Here is an 18,751-nt window from a genome sequence, read left to right as displayed (position 1 = left end):
GCGTTTGTTTTTTGTATTCTCCTTCTACATTGTGTTCAGACTCACAAATAAAACAGTTGCAGTGATGCTGAAAATCTGTGTAGGTCTATGTTTTTTTCCACATACAAAACTGAAAAGAAATCAAAAAGGGAATTGATAAAAAAAAAAAATTGGACCAATAAGCAGAAATAATGACATTGATATCAATAAAATCTTATCTGTTCCCATCCCTACTTAATACTACTAAAACATCCCTACTTGCTGTGATACAGCACGTTCCTTGTGATAATCACTTTTGTAATGTGCGGCCATTAAATCTAATTTCTGTTAATTTCTTATCAAAGGAGGTACTCTGAGGAAATAAAGCAAAACAATTTTACCCTCTCCAAGATCACCTTCAGTTTGTCAGTGATGTTCTTTCTGGTACTTGATGATATGTTTCCCTCATTCCCTCCGCTACAGAGGTTTTGTTTTCTCTTTGGTTTGCTGCTGATTTGGAAAAAAAAAAATAGAACCACCTGTAGTCAATAAATTGTCATGTTTTGGTTAAATCAAGTGTATCAGTGGTGGCCATTGGTTTGAGGGGGAGCCAGCTTTACGACATCATGTGTTTCCAAATGATAAAATCAGAAGGTAAGCCCGCTCTTCAGCTGCTTTTCGTGTGACTCATTCATAAACTTTATTAGCCTCCTATCAAAGTCCACATTAAAGACAAATAGTGCGTTTCAGCAAGAACTCTGAAAACTAAGCAGAAAAAGACCAACCGACCTACCTACTGGACCTGAAGCAATACTTTGTCTGAGGAGAGAGGGTTAGTAAACACTGTACATTTAACCTTTAGCAAAACACAAATGACTCTAAAAAGTTCCTGTTAAGTGATTTATAAACTGTGTAATCAAACTGTTGGTGCAATATTTTACAGGCTGTAGGTGGCAAGAAATTTGAGCTTGAGTAAAGAGTGTGTAATCATATTTATTGACCCTAATTCACAAAGTGAAATAAGCTTTTAATTAAGGGTCAGATATTGAAACACTGGGTAGACTCAGCTGCAAACTATTTTGGATGTCATGCCTCAAAGATGGGATGTTGTGTAATGACTTTAGGAGAGGGACGATTTGTGAAGGCAGTTTGTGGTCAGTTAGCTGTCAGATGTGAGACTCTCGTCTTCCTCCTTTAAGTCCATATTTTCCGCTGTGTCAAACTTTGAACCTGTTGTTGGAGCGCTTCTTAGGTACCTGAACGCAGCTGGTCTTTATGAGTTGAGTAACACTCTCAGACTGTAGAGGGCAGCACTACACTTCACCGTGTGCAGCCTGTCCAAGCGCCATCAGAAGAAGAACAAGACTGACGTCATTTCCGTTGTGCGAATCTGAAACGCGCGAGACTGGAAACACTGTGGGACTCCGTGGACATCAAGAAGAGGACATTTAACACCAAACCAGCTCCGTAGTTTTCACGGAAAAGTAACTTCAGCTGACGGTGTTCGGATAGTCGATTATCTGCTTGTGGTGGAGATGCAGAGGGGTTCAAAGTTAAGCAGAGTTAGCTCTCCTCGGTTAGCTGCGTCGTTAGCAGAAGCTGGTGCTGTTAGCTTTCCGTTGACATCTTTGGTCAGTTAGACAAAAACAACAAAACAAAACCGCTAATAAACAACTCTTTCAGCCCACAACAAAGAAACTGACGCGTAATTACACACATCTGACTTCGGTTTAATCAGTCACCATGAACAGGACCAAACTGAAGAAAATCAAGGTGAGTTTCAGCTAATGTCGCTGTTGTGTTTCTGTGGTAGTTTTATCAGGATTTAACGTTACTGGAGAGTGAAGACACCTGTCATCGTTTATTATGTCTCCTGTTCACCTATTAACTTTTGTCACTCTCTGCTTCGTTGTTTCTATTGATCCATCCACTGCAGCCATCTTTTTATTTTTCATTTCTTGTCAACAATATAGGATATCAGAAACAGGTATTGACAAACAACAAAACTTTTCACATATGTGAGGTTTTAAATGGCGTTAAGATTAATATGAACATGAGGATAGAGTAATTATCGTTACCAGGGTCCAGTTGTTTAAAAAAAATCGTCAATCAATTATTAAGGGACAAGTTTAAATTTTTTAAACTATGCTTAAAAAATGACAAATAAATCTATCCTGTGCTTTGTAATAATCCGTATTTGGGAATCCAGTTTACTTTTGTACCAGTTTTTCAAACAGCATTGGATAGGATAACTGCTGCAGATTCAACCTTATTTAAATCTCAAGGAGTCATTGAGGGTAAGCCTTCATTTTCACTGATGTCCAGAACACAAAGAACGAACAAACAACCATAACAACAACAACAGGCCGAACACCATTAAAAACAGTACTTTCAAAAGCAGATCAACCGGTAATTATAGTTTTAAACTGGCCCTTAGTAGCTGTTGTGTTGAGTTTGAATGTACGTTGTTAGATGTTCTAGGTAGATGTAACAGAAAAAAACAAAAAGCAATTTTTTTCCCCAATTATTTGTCCTGGGAGCACTAAGCAATCACTTGAATGTGTAGAATAATTACTGTGTGACAAGTTAAATAAAGTGCTGTGGTTTGGTGGCATGTTGTCTTTCAAGACTTTATAATTGTAAAGAAATCAATGCATATTTCTTCTGACACATAAAAACGTTTCAAGATTACCGAATTCAGATTACCAGTGCTTTGAAAGGGGATCCTTTTCACAATGTAGTCTTCTAGCTGTGTAAAGAATATCACAAAGAACAGCCAGCCTGCTCTCTTTTATGTGAAGTGACAGAAAAACAAACAGTAAAACAATACAAACATCCCTTTCCATTTTCAATTTATGTTGAACAGTGAGACCCCATATCTGACCCCCAAAAATGTATTAACAAATAAAACCACTTTTGATAATGTCAGTGTAATTACTGCAAAGTGATAAATGAAAGTTAAAAAGAAATACATTTTGTTGTTGCTAATAGAGAGCAAAATCCTTTTTTTGTTTTATTTTATTTTATTTCTTTATTGTGTTGAAACGCTTGATAGGTAGCCTAATGTCTACTTTATCTACTTAATCAATGTAGCGCTCAAACAAATCAAGTGAATTTAAAAAAAAAAAAATGTATGTATATGTATATATGTACTGACCCATTTAAAAGTTTTATTGCATTACATCCACCAGGAGGTAACCATGAGCTTGGACTTTGTGTGAAGTTTTTGCGTTGGAGAGGAGGATCCTTTTCGGAACCCGAAATGTTAAATCTGCTTTCATTTAAAACAAAATGCTCTGTATTAACGTGCTGAACATGGGAAAGTTGAGTTGAGTTGAGTTGAGTTGAGTTGAGTTGAGTTGAAAGTTGAGTCCACTCATAAAACCATGGTGGTAAATTAGTTAAATATTTATTTGAGCTCAATCTAGTGTGCAGAATCTCTTGTATGATCTCTTGTTTAGCAGCCTTTATTGTCTGGATGCAAATCTTTTTGTTAAACTTGCTGGATAACAAACAGTGAAAATGCTGATAAGTGTTTGTTTTGTGATTTTTGTCAGGCTCCAGGAGGGCAGAAGAACATCTCATCCTTTTTTTCCTCTCAAAATCACAAGAAGGTAAATCGTATATATATATATATATGTTTTTCTTTTAGTGAATTGTTTTTCTCTTTGCTGTCATTTTATTTTCAAAATCTCATCTTGACATTATTGCTTAATGTCATTATGGATAGTTTCAACAAATGAAAAAAATCGATTTATCATATTGTAAACCACGACAGAAAAAGGATTTTTTTTAAACAAAAAGGCAAGAAAAACCAAAGGAGAAACAATCAGGTAAACAAAGAAGGGGCACAAAAGGCAAGGACCTATTTATAGATATTTACTGTTTTTATCTTTGCTATTCACTTATTCCATATATTTCAAGTTATAGAAGTTTTCTGTGTGAATGAGGGAGTACACTCTGAAAATGTGAATATGAACTTTACCCAAAATAATCACCAGATTAACAATATCTACCAAATCCTAATTGCTCTGTGTTTTTTGTTTTGTTTGTTTGGACAGCACATTCTTCTTTTCTCTTAAAGTTAAATAACTTCTCTTGAAGTAGCTTTTCCCAAAGATTCTACTGTCTTACACTTCATTGGTTTTGGTTTTGTCTTTTACTTGGTGCATGTATGTATTTTCGTGTGTTTTTGCGTCTTTGTGTTGTTTCCCATTTTGCATGTTTTGCATTTCTTTTAATAAGGAATTCACCACTAATAATTTAGGTTAAGCATTAAAATGCTCATTTGACTGTGCTGCTTTTAGGAATTGTCATCTTCCACAAAATTATCTGTCGCCTGCACTGCACACACCAAGACTGAACCTCAGATCAAAGATGCTGGAACCTCTACATTCAGATGCCTTTCGCCCTTAAAGAGGAGTGTCCTTGGGGACCTTGAAAACCTCCTACCCTCCTCTCCGGATCTTCTTCTCTCCGTGCCTGAGACTCCCAACAGTCAGATTAGGCCTGCTTGCTGTTCTCCTTCTAGAGATACAGATCAACCGAGCCTGGAAAAGCTCGGCCAACTGTCCCCCATCTGCCGTAGTCCATGCTCCAAAGGGCAGAGTTTACGGAGAGTTATGACTGTGGAAGGAAAAGCCAAGAGGGAAGAAGGATGTTCTGGCTCAGTAAAAAGACTCATCAGCCCTCCTCAAGAGTTTCAAAATTCCAAAAGATCAAAAACTACCAATCCACCAGCACAAAGAGCTGTGCTCAGCCCCACAGGCTGCACCCTGAAAATAACGAGACCTGTGAGTGGCCCTCTAAAGACGCCTAATTTCTCCAGCAAACAGTCAGAGGACCAATCTGAAAGGTCAGAGGGTCGCAGCAAGGACACTGAAGCGGTTTTTAATGGCAACAAAACCTCTTTTGGGGAACAAAGAAATAATCAGGAAGTGAGAGAAAATGAAAAAGACTTTACTGTGATAGCAGACCAGAAAGTAACTGAGGCAAACCTGCACACTCATCGCAAAAAGGATACTCTTAGTACTCACATGCACAAATCTGGAGAAACTATGACAGCTGCAACACTGACAAGTGCCGAGGAGGGACAGATTGACATTAAGAAGACGGGAGCGACAAGCACAGTAATGACATCACTGAATGAAGACGGAGACGGTGCAACACCATCAGATCAGCAGCGAGCCAGAGGTTAGTGTACCTAAAGATTAAATTTCCATTGCCACAAAAATCATGTTTTTTACATAAAACTGCATACAACTACTACAAACTGTTGAAAAAATATTACATAATTTTTACATTATTACAGTATTTGAAAGTGTTTCTCTTGAGCAAAGTGTCTGCGTAATGAACGCTAAGCTAAATATAAAATGCATTTTTTTAAATGTATTTAACAATAAATATCTATTGATATCAGTGTTATATTAAGATGCCTTTTGCTTTTTTTTAAATTTTGCTTCTTTGTTGCACAAAAGAAAATACTGGAACAACGTCTACGTGTCCAATGGAAGAGGGGTTGGAAGAGAGCTGGTTTGCGGAGCAGATGGATCTAAATGAAGGTCTTGTCACAGAGGCTGAATCCAAAAAGCCCCGGTGAGAAACACATGAACATCCTTGCTTAGGTGAGGTGAGGTCTCCATGACTTTGCCCGTTCAATAATAAATGGAAATAGATGCAGCAGAAGGGCACATGACTAGAGCCGCAACTGATGATTAATTTCATTGTCGATTCATCCGTCAACTGTTTTCTCTGTTAATGGATTAGTTGTTTGGGTCGATAAAATAAAAGGATGAAAAATGTCGATCAGCGTTTCCTCAGAGCTGTAGATGACTTCCTCAAATATCGAGTTTTGACCACAACCGAAAGATTTTCATTTCAATGTCATAGAGAACATATTCGCATTTGAGAAGCTCAAATCAGAGAATTTTGACATTTTTTCTTAAAGATGTCTAAAACCAATTAATTGGTTATCAAATTAGTTGGCGATTAATGTGATTTTTGAGAGTTAACTGATTAATTGTTGCAGCTTTACACATGATACGTGTGGAGTGTATGTGGGTTCGAGCACTTGACTTGGTGACCAACAAGCTGCTGAAAAGCTTGTTTTTCACCGTCACTTCATCCCTCTGTGGGCTGACTGTAGCCTCACAGTTGAAGTGAGTCTGTGACTGTAAAGCTTTTAAAACAGTGGGAACAGTTTCGTTGATCACAGTAGTCACATAGTCTGCTGACAGGGTTCATTTGGGGGAATTTTCATACTGGTAAATAATAAAAGAACATTTTATAACTACAGTAATTCTCTCTCCCTCTCTTTCTTTAAACTTACATCTGTATGTTTAATCTTTCAGGTCGATTAATTCATTGAGATTTTTAGAAATTATGTATTGCAGAAGTCTGACAAAACATAACCTCATTATGATCTTTCCTGTCCCCGCAGTAAGGTGCCAGACCATGTGATCCTCTCTGGAGGCCTAAACAACCGCTACTGGGTTTTAGATGTGGAGGAGCGGCCTGGCCTCAAAACACTGACCATCTCATGCTCCAGATCCCTACATCCAACTGAGACATGTCTGCTGAAAGATGGATGGTAAAGCTGCATGTCATTACATTTTGAACTTTTATAATGCAGTCTCAATTTTTTAGCACTGCATTTTCAACATGATAAGGATCAGTGCAAATACTGACATTCAGTTGACCCCTAATGTTTCAGCCTTTTATTATTTAAAAAGAAAAAAAAACACGAAAACAAACATTTTGACTTGATGACTCATCTTGTCAATCACTTGCAAAAAGTCAAATATTTTAAATGAAGTGCATGACATAACAACATGTTGGGGAATTCAGTGAGCACTTGGTGGTGTTGTGTATATGTGTCTCTTCTTTTTCTTGTGGTATTTAAGGGTAACCTGTGGACTTCTTGACCTCTAGTAGCACAAAGGAGGCTTTTTTTTAGCTTGTCCCCTTTTGTTAACACTGACAAGTAATGAAAGTTACTGTAGCAACACACTATTAACCCAATAAAAGACACTAGAAACTACAAACTACACAAATAAACACACAACTGACTGACTTTTCTGCTGTCAAAACACTTTTTTCTAGAAAGTCTCTTCTTTCGCAGGATTTTTTTTCCCCAATTTGTCAGCTTGTCAGACGTGGCAAAAAAATATGCTTTTTTTTTTTTTTTTTTTAAATTAGGAAAATGAATTTACATGTCATTGTACATATCATTGCAAATTGGTGACCCAAGACCCTAACTTTGGGAAAGACATGCAACAAAGGCTACAAAGTAAACATCCCAGGATATCAAATGTTAAAAAGAAAGTAGTTTGTAAGGTTTCTGTGAGGAAAAAATGGCTTCAACATGATTTAGACCTCAAGGCCTTTTGGAGAGAAACACTTAATGTAAACATAATCGTTGTTTTTTTAAATGAAAGCTCTGCAGGTCACCTTTAAGTTGTCTTTTTTTGTATAGGTGTTTGCCATTCATTATTTGAAAATTGTCTTTCTGGTAAATTGAGTGTCTATGATGATCAGGGACTGCGCGTTTGGTATATGGATGTATTTATGTATTTTTGCTTATATGTCCATTATCACGATGCATGTTTGCGTGTTGCTGTATATGTATGAAATGATCATGCCGCGGGTGTTTCCAGGGAGATGACACCTGTTTGCTGCGGTGATGTGGTGCATCTAGAGGGCTGCTCTGATGGGGGATCCTGGGTAATGGACAGGGAGCAAGGCTTCCTCGTTTTACTACCTGATAACCTCATCTCAGGTACGAGCATCTCGAGCTCCATCCGCTGCATGAGGCGTGCAGTACTGGGAGATATGTTCAGGGTAAAAGGCTTTACTAATACAATTATACCTGCTTTCGTTATGTTGGTTAGTTATTGTGTATTTTTATAAATTGAAGTGGGCAGTACACACACTGTGACAGGAAGATAACTCTTTACGCTGTCCTGTTTTTGCTGTTTGCTGTGATGCAGAGTTTTGACGGCGGCTCCAAGCAAATGCTAAACGGCACCATGGCCCATGAAGTCTTCCAGAGAGCAGCTGTGGCTAAAGATTTTTCTCTGGAGACTCTGTCTAAGCTTGCTGACCAAGCCCTGTGCCGTCCTCAGTATTTAGGAGACATGTAAGTGGTTAGATTACACCCTGCAGGGTGCTGCAGACATTTTCATATGTGTAGTGATACATTTCACAGTTGTTCATAACAGAGAACGTGAATCAAGAAATAAACAGCAGAGAGGTACTGAACTGTTAGTTGTGAATGTTTCCTGCTGATTTAAGAATGTGTTGCATGTGATGTAGCACGTTTTTCAGTTGATATTTTTGCCTTTATTCTTTGTCTCGTTCAGTTATGTTTGTATTTTGGCCATTTGTCTCCAGGTACAGTTTGGGTGTGAGCCAGGAAGAGATGAAGCAGGAACTACATGGTTATCTGCCCTCGCTGGAACATTGGGCAAAAGAATACCTCAGCTCCCCGACACCGAAAGCCATCAGCCTCAAATAGTATGTATCTTATACATATTAAATATGTCCGTAAGTTGCAGTTCCTTTTTGTGAAAACGGAAGTACTCACATGACATCTCGTCTGGTCCACTACCGACTTGATATGCTATTCCTTTATGTTTCTCACAATATTGCACATTGTTACAAACTATCTTTACAACAATCTCCTTTTTCCTTGTGCACTAAACTGCCTCATGGCACCATATCTGTCATTAATAACTTATCCATGTATTCTAACATAGAAATAATAGTAAATATAAACATAGCCTTAGCATTGTCTGCTACTTGGCACTATTCAGAATTACAGAAAACAAACGCTATTGTGTAAACTTAACTAATAATCTGTCATATCATCACATCAGACATTTTTACCATATATAAATATGTGCTCTTATTATGTTTACATACACATGGATTTGCTTATATAACCTTATTAGCTCTGCAAGAGTCTACCTAATATCTTTGTGTGCATATCTTGTAGTTCTAAGTGTAATGCATATGAAAAAGTGTAACTATCTAAAACCAGTGTAAATGAGGGTTAAAGGGCTGATTATGTGTCTCTGTGTCTCAACGACCTCAGCCTCAGCAGCAGCAGAGGACCGAGCAGGGGTCAGGATTCATCAGCTGTCGTCACGGTAGCAGAGCTGGCAGACATAGAAGAAAATGTTTGGTCACCGAGATTTGGTCTGAAAGGTAAAATCGACGTGACGGCACGGGTTCGAATTCAAAGACCACGAAGTAGTAGTCACAGAACCCCAGAGGAGAGCACCGTCCCCCTGGAGCTGAAAACTGGAAAAGAGTCAAACTCGATAGAGCATCGCAGTCAGGTTAGTGGTCCGCAGCATGCTTTACTCTGTAGGCACTCATGTGTCACCTAGCTCGGTCAGATGAAAAGCATGTTTAAGGCCTTTGCAAACCAAGTTTTTTTTTTAATCTGAAATTGTGCCAGGTTTGAAAATAAATATAATGTCACTTTGTGTCAGTCAAGTTAATACTAACTCCCAAACTTTCATCTGTCATTAAAAAGTCAGGAAGTTTTCAGATCAGGATTGATTTTCTCTGTTTTTTTGGAATCTGTCAGAAGCCTTTGAAGAGTTGTTTGACCAACAAGCAGTAAAGAAAAGGTGGCGTGATCTGCGGGACACATACATCCACAACAAGAGAGGAAGTGGCCACACAGCATCATTTCATATATGGATAGCATACTTTCAAAAAGTCAGATAGACTGACAGAGAAAAGAGCGACAGTAAGGAGACAGGAGGACAGCTCAGCCCCTTTCAGTAGTCGTAGTGCCGAATACAAGAAGCGGATGGAGAGTGGTGACAGCCAGGGAGGTACGTCCAGTGGAGAGAAACAAGGGAGCAAATTTATCTTTCTAACTGTCTCATATTGCACCTTTTTGCAACAAAAGCATTGGACTATGTGTGCAAGGTTTTTCTGCGTAACTATTTTAATCAGATAACAGATGCATATGAAAAATATGGGCTTGGTTTACAAAGGTCTTTGCACTGATGAACGCAAATTTAGGTCAGGTCATCAGGTCGACTGCCTCACACAGCTGTGTTTATTTAAGTTGTTTCTATACAAGTGTTTTTCTGTGTGTAGGTGATTCTTTACACTCTGATGAGTTTGGAGAGATACAACTCTGAAGCTGGCTTCCTGCTTTACCTCAAAACTGGCAACCTGCACCCTGTAGTGCCCAGTCACATGGACCGCAGAGGTACAGTATACCCACATGTGTTAACCAACACCAGTTGTGAACAGTAATATCAAAATATTATTTTATATCAATAATAATTGTAGATCTTATATAAATGAAATATTAATTTATTTGTGCACACACACAGTCTCTTTGTCTTCTTACGCTCTTTTGGATGGAGTCGTCTCCATCACCTTAATTGCTGAATTTTCTGTTTATCTCAGAGCTGCTGAAGCTGAGAAACACTTTGGTTCATCACATTCACAACTGTGTGGAAAAAGAGGGGAAGCGAAGCCGTTTGACTCGACTTCCTGACATCCTGACCGACAGACAGACCTGCCAGTATTGTCCTCAGAGGAGAAACTGTGCTTTATATGAGAGGTTAACTTTTTAAACTCATTTTCTTTCAGCCATGGAAATGTCATGTCAAATATGGGAAGAATTTGTCATTAGTGTAAAATGCATTAAGCTCTCTCTGTCTTTATCTTGTCCTCTTTTTTTCTCATCTCTGCTATCGTCTCTTTCTCACCACCCGTCTTCACACTTCTTCCAGGGCGGTCAGTTGCAGCTCTGCAGATGTCTGCGACGATGTTGTGCGTGACTTCTTACAGCAGGAGACCGGTCACCTGATCCCACCACATCTGAGCTATTTTTCCCATTGGCTGCTGCTCTGCTGCCTCGAGGCTGCCAGCATGGAGGCCAAGAACGGCCGAAAGCGTGTGTGGCTTCAGACAGCTGAGGAGAGGTACAAAACTGGTCTCTTAAAATTAGACATGTAAACCGTCCCAGTAAAGTCAAAGCCAATATGGTATAAAAAAATGTATGAAATCAGCCCTTACTTACAATACTTAATAGTATTTGCATACTCTGACATGTGTTTCCAGTGAGAAGAATGGGAGCTGTGTGGGGAATGTGCAGCTCAGTGGCTCAGTGACTGTGCAGTCTGAAGGGGTCTATCTCCATCGTTTCCAAAGAAGCAATGTGATGCCAGAAAAGGGTTTGACCAGCAGCGGTTTGACCAGCAGCGGTTTGACCAGCAGCGGTTTGACCAGCGGGGATCGCATTGTTGTTAGCGACCAGAAAGGTCGTCTGGTTGGTTTGGCAACAGGATACCTTTGTGAGGTCAGCAGAACTTCAATCAGCTGCACTCTAGACAGGTGAGAACAAACCTACAAGATACTTGCTTCAACCAAAAGATCATTACAGGACACTTAAGCTGGTCAGTTGAATTCCTTTACCCAATTGACACCTGTTTTGTTGTATAATATGTTTTATAGAGACCTGTCTAAGTTCCGTGGTGTTGTGTTTCGACTGGACGGTGATGAAGGTGTGGTGGGCCTCAGCACTCACCTTACCAATCTCTCCAGACTGATGGAAAACTCTCAGGACAGGTAGGCACAATAACATGCAGTGTTGCAAAGTTATGATGGAATAGGACAGTATTTATGTAATGGCAAAACCAACATATTCCTGTGCAGTTAAAATAATAGCCTCACACACTTTCTGTTTGTGCAGTGATCGTCTGAGGGGGCTAGTTGTTGACCTTCGTCCTCCAGAGTTTACTTCCAACCTCAGCTGTGTTCTGCCGAGAGAGGCCAAGGACACTGTGGCCAACATCCTCAAAGGTGACAAAGCTTCTCTGCTTTGCTCTCATGCTCCTCTCTCGTTTACTCTCTTTTGTTCTTTTCTGTATTCAGTTGAGTTCTACTTTCTATGCCTGTGTGACTGTTCTATAATGAGGAACTTAAAATTAGAAGGAACAAGATGCACTTCCCCAGAAGTTACACACAGTTTTTGGAGTTGTAGTTCTATACTTAAATCAATAATAGAACATTTTCTAATATTCATTAATCATTATTTCCATTTTTCTTTTTCCTAAAGGGACCCCTTTTCTATCATTAAGTAAACTGACGACCCCCCACAAAGCGACATATTACTAGTTTGATCATTTTGAGCCTATTATTTCTTGTGAATATTGCATTAGACATGGGTTTTCCTGTTATTTTTAGTAACCTTTTATACAGTTATCTTTTTTTTTTTATTAATGATCATACAGGTCTATTCATACATTTGTGTGTATGTTTTTGTAGGTCTCAACAAACCCCAGAAGCAGGCCATGAAGAAGGTGTTGCTATCTAAAGATTACACACTGATTGTTGGAATGCCGGGCACAGGCAAAACCACAACCATCTGCACGCTGGTAAACTCCCAACAATGATTTATAAACTTCACCTCAACAATAAATCTATATTATCTACACCACAGTGAGACCAAAACATTAACACACCCCCCCCCCCCCCCCCCCCCCTTCCCTCATGTGGCACCCTCCATCACTCTTTCTTTCCTTCTTTTGTCTCTTCATCACTTTTTCCTTCAGGTCCGCATCCTTCATGCATGTGGGTTTAGTGTGTTGCTGACCAGCTACACACACTCCGCTGTTGACAACATCCTGCTGAAGCTAAAGCGCTCCGGGTTGGGTTTCTACGTCTTGGACAGGGGCAGAAGGTGCGCTGTAGTTTGCATAATTTCCTGTATTGTATGTACTGCATAACAGACATCACTTTCCATCAGAGCTAATATAAACTGTGTTGTTTTTTTTTTTGTTTTTTTTAATAGATCTGTTGTTTTGTTCTCTCGTGGAAACTTCCCTCAAAGCACAAATAACTATTAAATATTATTGAAATTACACATGATATTTCAATATATTAACATTATTTTTGAAAAAAATCAACAGTGGAAAAAAAACCTGAATATTTTAAAAAAACCTTTGTCCCCTCTGCCTTGCTCTGATTTCTCTTGTTTTCTGTCACCCTCTCCAGGTTCATCCAGACATCCTGCCTTACACAGAGGAAAATGCAAGGAAGAAGGGAATTCACACTCTGTCAGAGTTGGAGCAGCTCTATAACAAGGAGGTGAGGAGTTTGTGGAATATTATAATTGCAACAACACTGAGTGATTTATATACAGTGATATCAGCATTTTTTTTTTACATCCGATCTCATCGTCTTTTCTGTATCAAGACATGTCACTTATTAATACTGTAACTTACAACAAAAGTCTTACAATTAATACCAATCCTCTCTCTGTCTAGCTGGTCGTGGCCACCACCTGTATGGGCATCAAGCATCCCCTTTTCACACGTCGGCGGTTTGATTTCTGCATCGTAGATGAAGCTTCACAGATCAGCCAGCCGATCTGTCTGGGACCGCTGTTCTATGCCAAGAGATTTGTCCTAGTTGGAGACCACCAACAGCTGCCGCCAATAGTACAAAATCAGGAGGCTAGGTAAAGTGTGTGTGTGTAGCTGAGGTGTATGTTGATAAAATGGGAAAATGGAAAAAATATTGGCTTAAACACATTTATTGTAATTATTTGTCATGAGGGTAAAACATATCAGTCTTCACATAAAGTTATGTATAAGGTTCAACATGTAAAATGTGACTGGGTCAGTTTGGTAATTAATTTAAAGTTGAAATAATGTTGGACTGTTAAAAGTTGAAATAAAATCATAATCCTCTGTCTTTATGTTTTTCTCCAGGTCACTTGGGATGGACGAAAGTCTGTTTAAGCGACTGGAGCTCCACAGTGAAGCAGTGGTTCAACTCAACGTACAGTACCGGATGAACAGGTACATCTACATACACAGACAACACTGTGTGCTTTAGCAATCCTAAACTCTTCCTGAACTCTTCATTGCAAGCACAAATTTCATTATTATCTGTAATAAATAAAATCTGAATTTTTATTTGATCTTAAAGAGAAACTATTAACTATTAACTAGTGTGGAGAAGCTTTATTCTATTCACATTACAACTACAAATCAGCAGCAAGAGTTTTTAGGATAACCAAATTATTCCCATTGCATAATAAACTGTGTGTGTGGTCTGTGTGTTTTTAGTCAGATCATGTCTCTCAGTAACTCCCTGATGTACGAGGGACGGCTGGAGTGTGGATCAGAGAGGACAGCCACGGCCCTGCTCACCCTGCCCTTCCTGCCGTCTGTCCAGTCGGAGCTCAGATCCTACTCTGAGGCTCATCCCCAGCACAACCTGGGTTGGATACAAGCCACATTGTTGCCTAGCAACCCTGTTTGCTTCCTAGATTGCTCCATGGTAGGTACAATACGCAGCAAGCTGCACGCAATAGTTTTTTCAAGTGCTGTGTTGAGGTAGAAATGATTTGAGAGAGAAGTTTTTGATATATGACTGGAAAGTTTTAATCCTCTTAATGAAAGTGCTGGTTAGCTTCAACCAGCAAAAAAAAAACAACAATATTACAGATCAGTGCCAGTAAATTAGTTTAACCATGCAACTGTCAGTTTTCTTAAAGCTCACCAGGTCATTGGTGATCTCCATAAGCTAGTTCTAAGCTGCTTAGATCAAGTGTACAAATATAAATGCCTAAACTTTTTTAGTAAAGACATGCTATTAAGCAGGGAATTTTAGTAATTTTAAAAGGAATGAGAAAATAGCTCTCTTGGTCAGTGTGATTGCTATTCAAATAATCACTGAAAGTGTTTTAGGCTATTTAATGTTTATGTGTTCAACTGGCTTTTGTGTTGCATTTTAACTGGATGTGTTAACTTGTTTATTTGTAGTCTGTGACAGTTGTTTTTGTAACGATGTCTTGCTTCCCTCTTGGCCAGGTCGCAGGTGAGATTTTATATCTCAGACTTTATACATGTATATCTATATTCTACACATCATTACCTTGTCAAGATTCTCTGCAATTCAAATGGGAAGTTATCTCACAGAAAAGCATAATTCGTTTGGATTTACTGGCTTGATCATCAAAAAAAGTGGTGACTTCCAACTTCTGAAGTGGCCATAAAGTCCAAATAAGTGTTCCTCCTGCAATTATTTATATGTCTTTAATACATAAATGTCCAAAAATCAAAGAGATTTTCATATAAAACAATCAAAGTTGTGAATATTGTCATGTGAGATCCATTGCTCACTGTCTGTTCAGAGACTCGTTCCCTCTCTTCTCTCTCGTTCTCTCTCCCTCTCTCCTCTCTCTCTCTCTTCTCTCTCTCTCTCTCTCTCTCTCTCTCTCTCTCTCTCTCTCTCTCTCTCAGTGCATGAGCTTGGCGAAGGTGCGCTGTCTCTCAGAGCTTGATCAAATAAAAGATTCATTATTGATATATTATTCAGTAGCCTAACTTTTCTATAAATAATATTCATACTGGTTTGGATAAACAATTTGATAGAGTTTCCTGTCTTAAATGAAGAATAGTTTTGTGCGAAAGGAATCGAAGGAACGTCCCAAATCAGTGCTGGCTGAGTTGAGTGACTGTAGCAAATAAAAGTCTGGGATATTAGTCAGGATGCTTAACAGGCTTTATTGGTTCTGTTTTTTTGGTGAGAGGTTGAAGAGTTAAGACGGCTGCTTCAGCTGTTGAGAAAAGTGATTTATGTGAAATGTTTTTGTTTTTTTTCCACAGGGCTCTTGTGAGTGAGACAAGGGAGTCTGCTGCTCAACATTTTGTTTCTCTCCACTCTTTCCTCCAGGTTCCAGCTCTGGAGTCGGTGGAGCAGGGAGGTGTTAGCAATCACACTGAGGCTGCTCTTATACGTATGTTGCTTTCCCTGCTGATAAAGGTACATCAGTTTCTCATTTTATACACAAGTATTTCTGTCATAATACAGCAGTTTCTTAAAGTCTTGGCTTAAAGTTGTCATTAAACGTTTTTAATACAGTGAATGAAAAGAAATAATGGGGTAGTTAGTTATTGTACTAACCTGTTTATTTGTCTTTCTGCAGGCAGGGTGTAAGCCCAGTGATGTCGGTGTTATCGCCCCCTACAGGCAGCAGTTAAAGAGTATCTCTGCTCTGCTGCAGTCCTCCGCGTTCACAGGGGTGGAGGTGAATACAGTGGACAGATACCAAGGACGGGATAAAAGTCTGATCATTTTTTCTTTTGTACGGAGCACTGCAGAGGAAGGAAACGTAAGTACTTGTCTTCCTGTCTCCCTTTTTTCATTCATCTTCCCCTCCCTTCTTCTCAGTGCATTAATCTGTACATGAGTAAACAAGCAACTGTTCAGTGGTAACCTGACCTGTTTCTCTGTCATAGTTAGGTGAGCTGTTGAAGGACTGGCGTCGCTTAAATGTAGCCATTACCAGGGCGAAACACAAGCTGCTGATGGTGGGCTCTGCCACAACGCTACGGCGCTACGCACCTGTGGAGAAACTACTCAACCATCTCCAGCGAGAGAACATGATATCCTTTGATTACATAATACATCACTGTAATGTGAGCTCTTGGCATTAACTCCAGTCATTTATTCCAAAATCTGGTGCTCCTAAACTGGTTACTGCAGATTTTTTAAAATGTTGTTTTGTACAGCAGAATTAAGCTTTGCATATTAAGGCCCAGACACCCCGAACCAACATTAGAACTAGTGATGACGAAGGCCTGTTCCTTCCCCTCACATAAGCCTGTGTCTCGCCTATGTCTTAGCCAAAACGTTGCACTTGAACACAGCTATGGCCAAATAGCGTGTATGTTCTGCACCTTTTGAGAGACAAAATAACTCAAATCAGCAGGTGGCGGTGCTCTGTATTTGTTATTCAAAAAGGAAAACTGGAAGACTTAACAGGACAAATTCAAGATGCTAATCAGACAGTTAGCACATCAACAACACAAGCTGATGCTGAAAGAACAGGATATCTACCATGCGCCAGCCAACAACAAGACTAACAATTTCAATTCGTTTCTGCTTACGAGCTCAACTGGTACTAAAAATAATAATATCAAATGTAACAAGTTTGTTTTGATCTCGCGCCCTCCTGACTTAAGTTGTTGTTTGCCTTCCTAACTTCTATTTCTCTGCTCGTGCACCCAGCTTAACTGCCAATAAGAGTAATTTCATTCACTTAATGTCTCTGCCATCTCTCGCTAATTCAACATGCAGAAACGGCCGACTAGTTCCAATAGTGTGGGACGCACTGTCACACCAGTGTTCCCAACAAAAAGTGGTCAGGGCTTCTAGAGTGCTACTTTGCAGTTTTTGAATGACTTATCCTGAGTTCTTGTAACGTTTCATCTTTGGTTTTCCTCCATTGGTCTGTCTACACAGTTGTTTTTTTTCTTAACCCTTTCTTCACGTCATCCAGCTCCCGCCAGCTGCTCACAAGGCCTTACCAAGCATGTCCCTGTGACAGGCGTCTATGAAGTTTCAGGTCACCCTCCTGTGACTGAATGACCTCAACAGCACTGAGATTGAATGCCATTCTGCAAAGGCATTAAAAGATCTGGAGACTGTGATCAGTTGTATCTCAGTGGCATTTGCAGACAATTGCACTGCATCTGTGAGATGGTCTTACAGTTAAAATGTGTTGAACTGACACCTGGTGGATAATGGTGCTGTGCATCAAACTTCACATAAGACTGGTCACTACTCATAAACTCAGATATTTGCAATCTTAATACCTCTGTCAATACAGTGACTGTTTTAAACTTGACTTTTGGTACTTTGTCTTAGCATTTACACACAACACAAACTCACTAGTAATGTGAATATGAAATGCAAACCAAGTTATTTATAATTAATGTCATAATTAACAGTCAGATAAGCTTAGAGATCTTCATCAATCAACTGAATTGCAGTTTTCAGATTGTTTTACTAAATCAATATTTTTCTAGCTCAAACCTCAAGCATGTTGTATACAGGGTGAGGCGATGTCTGTAGTGTCTACTTGATGAAAAGTATTGCATTGGCAGTGCTTTGATTTAATCTGATGAATTACATTGGTCTACAACAATAAAGAAATGGAAAGATCACATTTATATAATTAGTTGTTTTTCATTCACCACTCTAGAATGTTAAACTGCTGCTGACAGAAAAAGCTGAAGCAAAACCAAGATTTTGAGTCAGTTCATTTCCTTACAAACAAAACTACCTGATATCATGGCAACAAGTTAAAACTACAGATATTTGTTGGGAACTACAATTAAGAAAGAAATCTATCCAGCTCAAAAGTAATTTAATGCTGATTAACTGTGATGGTTTAACTGATTACTAAGTTTTTCATTAGAGCATGTTAAACAGCGGTCTGTTTGTTTGTTTTTTAGTTTGCCAGGTGGAATTGAATAATTGAATGAATGGATGATACACAGACTAATAACGTCCCTGCCAGCGAGCTATCTGTGATTCTGCCTTTGATCCGTTTGATTTTTGTGAAACTTTTTTAATGTGATTTTTTTCTTTTGTGTCATGTGAATAAATAATGCAAATAATATCAAAGTCTGAAATGTTCTTACCAACCTGTAGTGTGTCCGGTAGTGTTGTCAAAAATAACGCAGATCAGTTCTGAATATTTAAAACTGCTTAAGTACTCATTTTCTGCAGAATCGATACACCGGTACCACCTGCACTTTCTCGTTCTCTCATATTGTTCATGTTTACTACAGTCGCTCTGCTGTTCTACTGCTCCGCTGCTAACCAAGAAAACAAAAGTTGTAATCATATTATAGCCTTGTTATATTTATCTTTTAACTTGTTTCCCCTCAATGCCAGCACTTCCCCAAGGTATTGAAACGGGTATCGAATATCAGTATTTTTCAGGGAACTGTGT

General features: G+C 39.0%; 1 protein-coding gene across 1 annotated transcript; it reads left to right on the top strand.

The window, feature by feature from the left end:
* The first annotated feature begins 1,364 nt into the window (after positions 1–1,364).
* dna2 (DNA replication helicase/nuclease 2) lies at positions 1,365–18,394 on the top strand. Its single transcript, XM_042499599.1, is given in 26 exon segments — positions 1,365–1,731; positions 3,516–3,572; positions 4,266–5,151; positions 5,436–5,553; positions 6,398–6,547; positions 7,614–7,797; positions 7,947–8,095; positions 8,350–8,472; positions 9,053–9,299; positions 10,078–10,192; positions 10,396–10,552; positions 10,725–10,916; positions 11,056–11,328; positions 11,449–11,562; positions 11,687–11,796; positions 12,262–12,371; positions 12,549–12,636; positions 12,639–12,676; positions 12,991–13,083; positions 13,263–13,456; positions 13,710–13,799; positions 14,070–14,283; positions 15,682–15,771; positions 15,935–16,120; positions 16,248–16,396; positions 17,284–18,394. Coding segments are annotated over 26 exon segments (4,209 nt in total). The 5' UTR covers positions 1,365–1,701; the 3' UTR covers positions 17,336–18,394.
* The last annotated feature ends 357 nt before the right edge of the window (positions 18,395–18,751 follow it).

The sequence above is a fragment of the Plectropomus leopardus genome, chromosome 1 (assembly GCF_008729295.1).
Source record: "Plectropomus leopardus isolate mb chromosome 1, YSFRI_Pleo_2.0, whole genome shotgun sequence".
NCBI classification, from domain to species: domain Eukaryota; kingdom Metazoa; phylum Chordata; class Actinopteri; order Perciformes; family Serranidae; genus Plectropomus; species Plectropomus leopardus.
This window is presented reverse-complemented; position numbering and strand designations above follow the sequence as displayed.